Below are 13552 nucleotides of genomic sequence, written 5' to 3' on the forward strand. Positions count from 1 at the left end.
CCAAAAACAAAATAGCAAATGACCAAAAACAAAATAATAGTACAGTATTAGATTATTCATCTATTGCTTAAATATGTAATGTTGCTAATTATCATATGCTTTTCTTTCCAAAGTGTATGTGCCTGATACATCGGAGTTCCCCCGTGATCAGTTGGAGCTCATACATGAACTGGGTAAGGGGAGCTTCGGTATGGTCTACCAAGGCCGGGCTAAGAACATCATTGATGGCGAGAAGGTATCTGATGTAGCGGTGAAGTCGGTGCAGGCAAACGCATCAATGAGAGATAGAATTGAGTTCCTTAATGAAGCATCAGTTATGAAGTAAGACAATTTCCCAACACATACTGACAAAACAAGTTTCAAGATTCTTTATGTACACATCCTTTCGGAAAATCAGTTGGTACATCACATCGCAAAACAAAATGCAGTAGTCAGTATAAATAATAAATAGCTAGAAAATAAATTATAATTAGGCCATAAAACTTATTTTATATTTTCATTAAGCATTTTAATGGAAAGTGGTACGAATGAATTAAGATATCTATTTGTTCTACAGACTTGTGATTTTAACCTTTTACCCGAGGGTAGCCAAGTAAGAGATGCATTTAGTGGGTGGAAACTATCTATTAAAATACTCTTTACTTTATCAATAATTTTAATCTCACAGATTAAAAAACATATAATGCATTTATTTATTCTCTGATTCAAATCAAGTTTTTTTTAAATTTTTAATCAATCAGTGTACACCATTTACTAATAGTAAAAGTAATAATTTATTGGGCTAGAAATTGTATGGTAACAACATTAAGATTTGGAAACATACTAATAAGCTTCCTTTTGATTTATTTTTTATTAAACCATGTTTAACATAAGGAGGCACATCAGCTCAACAAATAGTTATAAACTTGACTCTGGCCTTTCATTCCCTCCATTGCTGTGCCAACATTAAATCCAGTTTGTGTACACCATTTACTAATAGCAAAAGTAATAATTTATTTGGCTATAAATTGTAGTAACAACATTAGGAATTTGACACAAGTAATAAGAATCTTCTTTTTGATTATTTTTTATTGAACTATATTTAACAAAGGGAGACACAGAAGCACATAAAATAGGTATTACCTTGACCCTGGCCTTGCAGCCCTTCTATTACTGTGCCAACATAACCCAGTGTTATTGTCAGATATTTTTTACGGAGGGATGTCATGATGATTTTGGTGGTTTACTGCTATAATTTTAAAATTTAAATATCGCTTTTCATATTCTTGACAGCAATTTGACCTCTGAAAGGTCATTGTTTGTCAAAAAACAAGGGCCTGAGACTACTGAAAAGTGGAGTTTCCTTCTTTCGTTCTGCCGGGTAAAATCAATTACTTTAGGCGACGTTTGTAGACTAACCTACACGTACCAACGTACGCACGTCGCAACGCTCGAGTATTACTATTCAGCGTTTTTACTATATTTCTAGGTTTCCTATTTCTACGTTTTAATTGGCCCATGTCTCAGCCACAATATTTTGAGGCCAATATTATTTACGAACACAGTTAAACTTATTTAATAGCCTATTTCAGCATGCTAATTATTACATTTAGGTGACGCTTGTTGTAGACTGGCATACACAGTACCAACGCTCGTTTCTACGTCAGCTCGTCAGTGTTCTAATATAGACAATGGGTCGTGTCTCATATTATTTGTTATATTTTTATTATTCATTATTTTCACTTGACTCGCATAAATAATTTTGTTCGAAGAACATTTATATGCAGTTGTACTTCGTAGCACTTCACTTGCATTTTGCAATTTCTAGTTATAATAGTAACTGTTTTTGTTTATTACATACACTAAACTAAAAAGTTTTAAAACAAATTATGAGGATATTAAACTAAATCATCACATTTCAATACTAATTAAATGTGTAGAAATGTACATCACTGATATTCATAGTTTCCCATAAAATAGCCACCAAAAGGGCAAGCTCTTGGCAATTGTCAGCTACTGTATAGTTTGTAGTGATTTTATGGAACCCAGGCATTATTGTAACTGGATACATAAAAAGCTACTTATTTTTCAGGGCGATTCGAACACACCATATTGTGCAGCTACTTGGCGTAGTGTCAAAGGGTCAGCCTACTTATGTTATCATGGAATACATGGCACAAGGTGATTTGAAAAATTGGTTAAGAAACAGGAGACCTGAAAATCAAGCTGATCTTCCGGTAAGTCGTTATAATGTGGATGGAACCTGCTAAAGTGTGTATGTTTCTAACGATCCAAGTACTAGCTACAATTGTGTATTCTGGTTTCATCTGTATAGAATTGCAGTCATTTCAATTTATCAATTGTTGTCTACTAAATTGATCCTAAACATAGAATAATGAAATGCAATAAATGATAAGTTAGTCACAAAAGTTAGAAGGGAGAGAAGTTGGTTTGATGTGTTTGTTTGCAATAGGCCTTTCTGTCTGTATAGGACAAGTGCGTATTTCAGACCCTTTTTTTGATTGGTCAGATGTTGAGTTTGATTGACTCTCAAGAAAAGTCCATTGTGTGCATTGTTCAGCAACTTGGTGATTTTGGAATATGTGTAAATCAGAGGTCTGTAAACTATGCAAGATATCCAAAATTGTACAGGGTATTCTTACCTGGATCATTCCATATTCCGTATATCTACTGATACTTGAAATCCATACATTACGTGTACAACTCCATAGAGCTTTTTTGCAAATACACCCGGAGTTTGTTGATAAACTCAGCAGGCCGCCAAGGATTACACTGATTAAAATCAGTAGTTAACAGTGCTTACTAGACCTCCTGACTGGGTCTGGAAGGGGATTCAAAACAAGGAAACAATTTACACACTTCACAATAATATTACTGTTAAAATATAACATTTTATAAACCGTATTTTTATTTGTAACGAACTTGAAAAACTCCCAAATCCCAAAGTACTCCATTCGTTGAGGAATTTCAATTAAGAAATTTAACAACAACATTTGAGGCAGTGAATCGCCCTGGTTCATGGTATGTTTACAACACAAATTCGCATTCATATAGTCTGTAAATATCAGCCGTAGTAACTCTAGGCGCACAGCTAGCCTTCAAGTTTGTTAAGTTGAACGGCATAAAATATCTGTATTGTAAGACTGGCAACTCTATGAAGCACAAGTACCAATAGGCTGATTTTATTAACGTTAGAGTTGGAATGCAAACAAACACAAGGAAGACTAAAGCATAAAAAATATACATTTGATAAAACAACCTTTATTATTTGAATTTACGTGGATTTCATGCATAAAACTTGTTATTTTATACCGAAATCGGCTGGAATCTGAAATAAAGCCCGAAAAAAGGTCCATTGTGTACTCGGTGAAACTTTCTCATACAACATGCCTTTTAGATAGTACAGTATAATAAGTATTAAAATGCACGCCATCGTGTTGGGATTAAATATTTCAACATTAAGCATGTCATTATCAGAAATGATGAATAATTTCTCAAATCTACAGGCGTCGTACAAAAAAAAACAACAAATTATACCCCGTTGGAAAATGGACGGTTCCAAATCGCCAAATACTCGCACCACGTATGGTTGATCATGCAAGCCTTGCTCTTGAGATTTGCTTGAGTAAAAGATGACAGCGCATTTAATCAGTTATCTCCCTCGTTATATAATTATTTTATAACGAACAAAGCAGATTTCAGATTTGTTTTAAATTAATATGTTAAATTTTCAACAACAATACAGTATACGCATCTCGATTCAGAGGACCTACTGTACTGTAGAGGAGAATACTTTCTTTCTACACAGGCCTAATGCCAACGGCCATCAAAAATGTGAGGTAAACATTCCGCCGTGGAGAGCTGCGGGCTAGTAGCATAGCATGACGATAGGCATGGCAGATTTTATTTAGGCCAGCGTGTAACACTGCCTTACTTTGAATGTCTATGTACTTTCAATATTTCGATCTTTATTTTGAAGAAAAATTAAAATATTGATGAGCCTTTCTTTAGCAGTCGGTCTATAGTTAGTTCCACCAGCGTTTGCGAATTACACGCTCAGGAATGTTGGCCTTGGGCGCGGCCGTCGCTACGCACTGGGTCTGTTCCCATCTTTATTGTTTAAACTGTGATCGATTTTACTGTGAACTGAAGAAATTAGAAATAATGTCTGATTCTAATAGGCCCCTATCACTTAAAACATAAATTATTTTAACTAAAATTCAGAGTACAACACTTTATGAGATGACTTTTTCAATGGCTAATGATCTACACTGCCTATAGCCAGTAATAGGATTATAGGATTAACACTTCAATTATCATGAGCAATTACTCATATCAGCAATGTCTTATCAGCATTGGATGATAAAAAATTGTAAAATTTCTCTATAGCATGGTTCACGTCGAACTTTTATCTAGATATACATCCACTTAACTAGTTAAAAGTTCGACATGAACCACTCAATTATAGCTAGATAAAGGAATTAAGTCACTTAAGTTAAGTGACTTAAATTTACTAGAATAACGGTAAATTAACTTGCTTAATGGTGAAGTCGGCTCGGATTACAAGGACACGATTACGTAACATAGGCATCTAACCCAGCGTTGTTGTATTGTATTGTATTCAATTTCAACGAACTACCACCAATGCCAGTCGTTAAAGTGAGCACACATGTTTACGATGACGAAATAAAAAAGTGTGTGGAAGTCAGCAACTTATTTGACTTTCGCGAAGTGCATGTAAACAACACAATTGAGTGATCTAAAAACTACAAAACAGGACAGAAAGGTCCATAAAGTATAGTGGTTAAGCCACTTAAAGACAGTGGGCTTATTCAACTGGTTCATTTCGCTGACTACAATTTTTTGTTTGAGTATTATTTTCATACGACTGGTTCGTAAAATATATTGACAATGAAAATGAACGTAACCAGAGTGCGTTAATTGGAGTTATCCAAATAAAAACGAAAAAAAAATATGGCCAATTGGTCAGTTTAGCAACAACATTTGCATTAATATGATTTAGATTAAATTTCAGAAAATAAAAATTGTAATATTTAACCACATGAAGAAAAAAATAATTGTAGGCTAATAGAATTCAAAAACTGGATGAAAACCTTTTTTTTTGAAAAACCCGTACTGCCACAATCCGAATCAACCTTGATTACGCAGCGTGCGTGGTAACTATGCAGCCATTTTGTTTTGTCGAGTATTTACCAGTCTTCTATTCAACTGGTCATCTTCGTTAAGTAGGATTTTACCACTGCACAGGTGGGCGTGGTTCAACAAAGAACGACCAGTCGAATATGGCCAGTGATTGAGGGCATCTGATGACACTCCAATTAGTATGTGTGTAGTAATCTCACTTTATTCCGTTACAGGCCCATGAAAGAAAGTTACCACCAGATTTGAAAGATATTTTAAGAATGGCAACAGAGATAGCTGATGGAATGGGCTACTTGGCGTTCAGTAAATTTGTACATCGAGATCTCTCGGCTAGGAATTGTCTCGTTGCAGCAGATGGAACATGTAAAGTTGCTGGTAAGAATTGTTTTCAATAACTATGCCTCTACTCCCAAGTTTAGATAGATTTACAATAATGATTAAATATTAATTTAATAATCTTCCTCATTGAAAATTGATAATTTGTTTGATCATTTTAGATAAATACAATTTTTAATATATGTGTATAACTTTCAATTTCAATATAATATTATGAAGTAACTTCAAATTTGGATCTCTTTTACAGATTTTGGACTTGCACGAGATATCTACCAATCAGATTATTATCGAAAAGAAAAGGGAGGTTTGCTGCCAATTAGGTGGATGGCACCTGAGTCCATCAAGGATGGAGTGTTCCAAAATGCATCTGATGTTTGGTAAATAAGAAACCTAAGAAATAACCATGTTGTCGACTACATTGTTAAGGGAATTAGGACCACCAATGTCTCTTAAAATATTGATTATATTTTATTTTTTGTTAGGTCATATGGTGTGTTGCTGTGGGAGATGGCAACACTATGTGAATTACCATACCAAGGCCTGTCAAATGAAGAAGCTGGGGAATACATTAAGAATGGAAACACGTTGCCAAAGCCAGAAGGGTGTCCAGAACGATTGTAAGTTATAATACTTCATCATGGTTATTATTGCAATCATCAATTATTAACATAACTGAGAATTCTGAATTATCTATCAGTCATGAGGAATAAAGTCATTGCTTGTGTCATTGGTCAGTATAAGTGGATAGTACCTAGAAAGATGTGAATAATAATTATATATATTTGGCAAAGTAATACAGTTTGCCCTCCAATTGAAGACCAACTTTGGGGTCTGAAAATTCTCAAATTAGAGGGCTAGCTTTGTGTTAAAAGGTTGAAGATTGTTATTTGTGTCTTTGGAAAAGTGGTCTCGAATTGGAGGGTGCACTTTATTGCAATCTTGCCTGAAGCAATCTTTGCTAGTGAAAAATTAGTTTGTGCTGTTTTATTAATTTTTAGGAGCAGCATAGCATAGCTGGTTAATACTGGTAACCACTGTGTGTGTACTGAATTGTAGAGGTTTTTTCATCCAATCAAGCTGCTGCTGAAGTTTGGAACAGTTGCAGCGCCAGAGGTTCCCTGGCGAGGGGTCCTAGGTCTTTTAAAAATGATCCACATCCACCTCAGCTTCATCATCGTTAGGCCTAACCGAGTAAATTTCAAAAGCAGGGACCTCTAAGGACCTGGAATTGACAACAAAATTAATCGTAATTTTAATTTTATGAATTTCAGACCTAAAAATGCTTTTTTCAAAGCAGCTTTCCTGACGGTGCTTGATTGACACTGTGTCAATGACAAGGACAAACTGCTGCTATGAAATTGATTGATTTTAATTGCTTTGCAGACATGGTTTGATGGTTATGTGCTGGATGTTTCAGGAAAAACATAGACCAACATTTGATGAAATACTTAAGAACTTTGAAGAGGAAGGCAATTTCTCGGACCACTTCCACCTGAATTCATACTACCACAACGTTGTGTTGGCATACGGAAGTATGGAGAACCTTGACGAAGATGAACTAGAGGGTATTTCAATACTCGACAAGACGCAGCAAACCTGCAGTGCATCGCAGGGGAGCGGCTCTCCTAGATACGTTGAGAGACCAATGGTGAAGGAGGAGGACAGCTCCAGGAAAAATGGGATGTTGCATTATAATGGACAGGTGGGGAAATGTACTGAGTGCTAGTATCCATGTAGTGGACATGCTATTTTGTTTGAGCCAGCACATTATTTTCCACCACAGTTGATGTTCTGTTTGGAGTTTTACATATTTAGTGTTTACATTGTACTATATGCAGAAAGAAAGAAAAATTGAGCTTGCCTTTTTTGTCAGCACTTGTGTAGTGAATGCTCGCAAAATTGTAATGCAAGTCTGTGCCTTTGAAGCTTAAAATAGAATCTGTAGTTGCACAAGTTCTCGTTATGAAAATAATAAAAATTAAACCAACCATTTACATTCTAAACTCAGTGTGTTGAGTACATATAAATGAGCTATGCTTTGCATCATAGGCATTTGCGAGATGAAGATGTTTATATTTCAATCATTCAAGCAATCTGGTACATCCTATTGGTCAGCAGGTTTCCGACTAGACATGAATAAACTATGCTTTGCCAGTCACAAGACACAATGCAAGATATGTACAATTTTGGAAAACATGGAAATATTAAAAGCGGGCTCAAAATTATTTATGATTGTATAACTTGTGAGAATACTGTACCACATTTAAATGTCATGTGACTGTGATACCTTATCAGGTGAAACTATATACATATTGTGTTTACCACGCATGAATATAATGGAATCAGTAGAAATTTAACAGTAGCAATAAGATGTATTTAGCGGCTTCTGTGAATTTTTTCTCTTTTCATTTTCTTATTGTGGCTTATAGAAAGTAAATGTGTTTGCATTTGTTGAGTCATTTGGTTGTTTGTGCACTTAAACTCCACTTCCTGTCACAGCTGCCTTGTCTATATCCAATTTCCTCTGATTGTGTATTAGTGCATTCAATCATATTCTATTGCAAAAACCTGAATGATATGATTCAAGAATATGTGTCTCTTCATAAAATCGTACAAAATAACTGTAAAAATAATTATGATAGTTGAAAGATGTTTCCGAGTCAAAGTCAGAATTGACTTGAAGCAAAGTAGGTCATCTTGACATACCACATGTTCATATGTGAAAGTTTTTATGTAAGCAATCTGTATTTTATGTTACACAGGCTTAAAACAATATACCAAAACAAGCACATTCATTGCAAAGATATATATCACTGATTTATTCAGCATGTACTAGAAAACTGCTGAAAAGTATCCACCTCATCTTTGCTTTTTCACATTTGATAATCTCTTCAACCTTAATGTTGATATACAAAGTATTGTCTGTATTATCGTAATGAAGGTAAACATCCCATTCTTAATGCATGTGTGGTTTTTGGAGCCTGTGGTGCAGAGAGAATGCCTTGGTCTTCCAACCGAATGGTTGTTGGTTCGATGCTGGTCCAGTGTACCCTTTTGCAAGACATTTTATTTGTTGCTTCAGTATTATATATTTTGTAATTCCCATGATAATGTAACATCAATTAACAGATCCTTAACTCTAATTTCAGCAATTGTAAAGCAAAGGAACACAACAGATGACACCTGAATTATTTAGTGACAAAATAAGATTATCCCAGTTCTTGCTGCGTGGAGAAAAATGCTGGAAATGGTTGTCACAGATAACAATGTAATTGATTTGTAAATCAATATGCCTTTGATACACAGCTTGGAGGCATTATATATAAGAACTTCATGGTCAGAGGCTAGGGCAGAAGTTCATTAAGTTTATTGGGAGGCAAGCCCTTGGTTTTGCAGCCTCACAGTCAGGTTTGGAGGCTAATAATTTACACAAAAAAAAAGACAATGTGGCTTGGATTTGCCTCCTACCCATGCTAAGCCATTGCCATCACCTTTTCAAAGCATTTTCCGTGTAAATATATAAAAGAAAAGAAAATTGTTTTGAAATACTACTTCTTGTACAGTTTTTTTTTTTTAAACACAATATTTTATGAGGGCAGTCCATTCCTAAAGCTGATAATTAGGGATCCTGGATACTCCAAATTTAAGGTTTTTTTGTGCGGTTGGAATATGGAGAAGTACATTTTATTTGTCATACAGTAGTGAGATATGATACATTAAAATTGTTTTCTTTTCTGGTATCATGTAGTACGGTATAGATATCTAGATGTTTTTGTTTTTTGAGAAACATCCTGACATATGTTCAGTCAAGGATTGAATCAAGGAATTGGAAGGCGGGCAGCCATTGAACCACAGCTGTCATAAATACACAGACAGTTAGCTGTACAGATCTTGTAAAAGGAGGAAATTTAATAGAGCTAAAGTGATGAATTAGAAGGTTATTGTGTAGTATTGGAACAATACACAGCATTTCAAAAACAAATACCAACCCCAAAGATATATGTCATATAGTATGTAATGATTTGTTTAAATGGTCAACATGCCAATCAATCAGGAATTTTGCTTTTCACCTTATTAATATCTAAACCAATTAGAAGTCTTCATCATAGCAACAAGATCCTCCTCTTCAACACTATTAACCCTTTCCAGTCTGCCCCATTACCAATCAAAACCCTTTTTGTTTATATTCCATCTACATGTTAACCAATCAGATTATGATATTATTTGTGATGTGATGTTACATAAGTGTTTTCTATTTAATCAGATTTTATCTCTCAAAAACATGAATTTCGTATGAGTCAGCTCATTAATGTGTTTTCTATAAATTTTGAAGATGATTTTTTATGATTTTCTTTTATTTATAAATTTACCACCAGTACAGTATTCAGATCTGTTTTGTTATTTTGAAAATTTGTAATTTAAGTAAGAAAAATAGTATTCATTGAAATTAGTCATAATTTGTCCATGTAAAGTATTGAAATATTATATATTATATGATTATGATATATATTTAAGATAAATATTATATCTTATGTACTGTTTGTGTAATGTGAATTGCTATTCTCTCAGCAATGGATAAATTCTCTGTTTTTCTTGTTGCGAAATGTCTTTAGTCTGCAATTACTTATTATGGTGCTTATTGTCAATAGAAATTTAGTAGTTTGCTAAATATGTTCATGTAACACTAACAGTTATTATATGTTGAGTGGGTTTATATCTCAATGACAAGGGACTTTCTTTTATATTTTATGTTGTAACAAATTTAAGACATGATTATTATAGATAAATGTATTTGTTACAGTTACCCCAGAAAAAATATTGATACACTGCTTTATGTTTAAAAAATTAAGAATTACTTTTATTTTGTGAATTAATAATCAATTTCTTGATGACTTTTACTTCTTAGGCAAGTCTTCTTGAATGTAACTTGATTTGATTGTAAATTAAAAGATACCAAAAAAAATAATAAATTTGCAGGCATGCGCAGACATCTTGCCATGTCTGTGTGTATGCAGGCATGCGCAGACATCTTGCCATGTCTGTGTGTATGCAGGCATGCGCAGACATCTTGCCATGCCTGTGTGTATGCAGGCATGCGCAGACATCTTGCCATGCCTGTGTGTATGCAGGCATGTGCAGACATTTTGCCATGCCTGTGTGTATGCAGGCATGCTCAGACATCTTGCCATGTCTGTGTGTATGCAGGCATGCGCTTCAATTCTAAGGCAGCCACCTATCCTGTCCATATTTGTAAGGCAGATTATGTGTACCTGTTCAACTGTAAGTGAACCCCTCTATGATTATAGCCATGTAGTAGATATTCCTACCTAAAGGTCACTTAGGCGAGACTTTTTTGTACCTTGATTGGCAAACTTTTTTTTTAAAGATCCTCAGAGAAGGGCGGGCAGAACAAAATTTTTTTTTTGTATTTAGCAAATGGTTTTGCCAAAAACATCCAGACGGAGGAGAAAATAAAAATAAAATTCTATTGGTGAATGTAAACAATGTAGTAATGGGATGGTTGAATGCTTCAAATTTATATAATTAGGAAGAAATATACAATACCGGGTACATATTTTAAGGCAGTGCCAGGCATAATAGAAATACATAAAAACTTTCATTTATTGGCGGGCAGCAGGTTCGCTAAACAAGGTATAAAATAAGTCTAGCCTTTACCTATGTAGTAGGTATGTACATCTGCGATACACTCATGTTTATTTATGTGGCCGACATACCTAAATTAGCTTACCTGTGTGATATACCTATGTAGTATACTTTTATACCTGTATTAGTATTATTCAAAGGTATTTTTTAGTATTGTTAATTACTTCCATCCAGATATTTGGTGGATGCTGGAAACGATTTTTGAGATTTGTATGTACATTATTTAATTGTAGATTGATTTTATCAAAGTATTTATTATTGCTGATTAATCGTAGCCTTGCTCAACAATCCCACCAAACTGTAGTTTAATGTGTATGTGTGTGTGTGTGTGTAGATGTGTGTATGTGTGTATGTATGTGTGTGTGTATATATATATATATGTATATGTATATATATGTATATGTATATATGTTGCCATTATACATTACAGTACCACCATCATCACACCATTGTCATCATGGTATATCCCCAACATTGTCAACACCATCATGATCATATAAATCATTAAACATCATCATCATCATGAGCATTATACCAACAATCATAATCATCACCATCATCAAATCAATCTTATCATTATCACCACCAAAAAAATAATGTTTATTTCATGTTGTATTATACTTAAAATGGTGGCAATGACATAGCAAAGAAAATGCTAGCCATCAAATGATGTTATTGCAAAGTATTTAGTTCAGTATTTCTATTTTGTTTGTACATTGTATATATTATAAAGGAAATACTGTACCTCATGCATTGGTAGATATTAATGCGATAATCATTGTAGTATTTGCTTACAAATTCCTAGTGTATTCTGAAAATATTGACAAGTATTCAGTTGAGTCCATCTCCATAAAACAATCCCACAATTCAATGCTGCTGTGGGTATTGTCGTCAGGTGACCACATACTGTAAAATACTATTTTTGTCTGTCCACATTTTTGTGAATAGATCTGAAACTTTACATTCAATGGAAATGATTTTTTTTTAATAGATTTTCTGAAATGTAAATTGGCCTACTTTTGTTTCCATGCAATGTAAGTTTTTCTTTTCAAACATTGTGTGCTTTTTTGTGGATGCTTCGGCATTTTGTTGTATGATTGAGTAAGTGTTTGTGAATACGTGAATATAGTACAACGATCCCAGGAGAATAATGCTGGATCGCTTGTCATTTGTCGTCAGATGAATAAACATCAATTTTGTTGTAAAGCGCAATCTTCGACATCATTTTGTGTTTTTTTAACAAGTCTATTACCCATTACGATCTGTCCCTCATTGTTCCTTTATTCGACTACTTTCTACCATATATNNATATATATATATATATATATATATATATATATATATATACATATATACACACACCTCAGTGCTGTGCAGCAATATTTATTATATATTCACTGTTTCTACTCTTACTTGATTAAAATAGCCTATATACCATAGTGCTGTGCAACAACAATAACTTTTTAAGTGTTTTCTATAAGCCTTGCTTTAAGACCTCTTCCCCTCCTATCCAACTCCCACTCTCTCTACCCCGAAGAGGGATATGTTATACCAATGTCTGCTTGAAATTGCCTACCCACCTCGGCCCACTATGATGAGGGCTGAGGTGAGAATTTTTTTTTAAATTAGACTGTAATAATAGTTTCTCAACTTTTCGGACGGGGGGTCCAGAGATTTGTACCCTCAGATCGTCCTGGTATTTTCCACTACCGAAAATATAAAGACTTTTGTGTGCGTAATTTTGTTTTAAAAAAGCTATATTGCTGCGGTAAAAGGTCAAACAATATTAATGGGTGAATTATTGGCCTGACCGCTTCCTACGACCTTGGGCCGTGAACGTGGATGAGCTTCAAAACAAGTCGCATACGCTCCCTTCCACTTTGTCAACGTTTCCCGTTTGCATGTAAATGCAATAAAAATGAAGAATCCTTGCAGTCCATTGAGGATGATGAAGATGTACCAAATAATGATTTCACTGCTGTAAACTGTAATGAACACCAAACTCCATGTCAGACCCATTAAGATTGACAACTGTAAAGAAGCATTTAAAATGAAATATTTATTGTGTGTTAGGAAATGATGAAATGTAATGGTCATCAGTAGCGTATCTAGAAGTATTGAATTTTGTGGGGGGCTGATGGGGTGCGCGAAGGTGAAGTCAGGGCAGGCTCGATGATCAGTTGAGGGGCGCTAATTCTCAAAATATGGTGATAGGTGATCTTTAACTACTTGACCTAATTTTTTTGGTGAGGGGGGGGGGCTTGCGCCCCGCGCCCTCCCCCAGATACGCCACTGATGGTCACGCATTTGTTATCGCGCCATAGTATAGGATACCAAGGTAATTCAACAAAAGGACGCACATCTCCGCTCTCGAACATAGCGCGTGCGT

General features: G+C 34.6%; 2 protein-coding genes across 2 annotated transcripts in view; one reads left to right on the forward strand and one right to left on the reverse strand.

Moving 5' to 3' along the window:
• The window catches only part of LOC117101223 (insulin-like peptide receptor), a 32083-nt gene extending 22314 nt beyond the window's left edge, over positions 1 to 9769 (forward strand). Inside the window, exons 13-19 of the mRNA XM_033241138.1 lie at positions 114 to 321; positions 2072 to 2216; positions 5379 to 5538; positions 5747 to 5876; positions 5982 to 6116; positions 6883 to 7201; positions 8649 to 9769. Coding sequence (XP_033097029.1) covers positions 114 to 321; positions 2072 to 2216; positions 5379 to 5538; positions 5747 to 5876; positions 5982 to 6116; positions 6883 to 7201; positions 8649 to 8657 — 1106 coding nt within the window. The 3' untranslated portion in view covers positions 8658 to 9769. The remainder of the gene's footprint in view (positions 1 to 113; positions 322 to 2071; positions 2217 to 5378; positions 5539 to 5746; positions 5877 to 5981; positions 6117 to 6882; positions 7202 to 8648) is intronic.
• Positions 9770 to 12512: 2743 nt separating this feature from the next.
• LOC117101201 overlaps positions 12513 to 13552 on the reverse strand; it is a 6086-nt gene continuing 5046 nt past the window's right edge. The window contains exon 3 of the mRNA XM_033241108.1: positions 12513 to 13194. Within this exon, the coding sequence (XP_033096999.1) occupies positions 12940 to 13194 (255 nt within the window). The 3' untranslated portion in view covers positions 12513 to 12939. The remainder of the gene's footprint in view (positions 13195 to 13552) is intronic.

The sequence above is a fragment of the Anneissia japonica genome, unplaced genomic scaffold (assembly GCF_011630105.1).
Source record: "Anneissia japonica isolate Jap-2015-1 unplaced genomic scaffold, ASM1163010v1 scaffold1946_len758022_cov188, whole genome shotgun sequence".
Classification (NCBI taxonomy): domain Eukaryota; kingdom Metazoa; phylum Echinodermata; class Crinoidea; order Comatulida; family Comatulidae; genus Anneissia; species Anneissia japonica.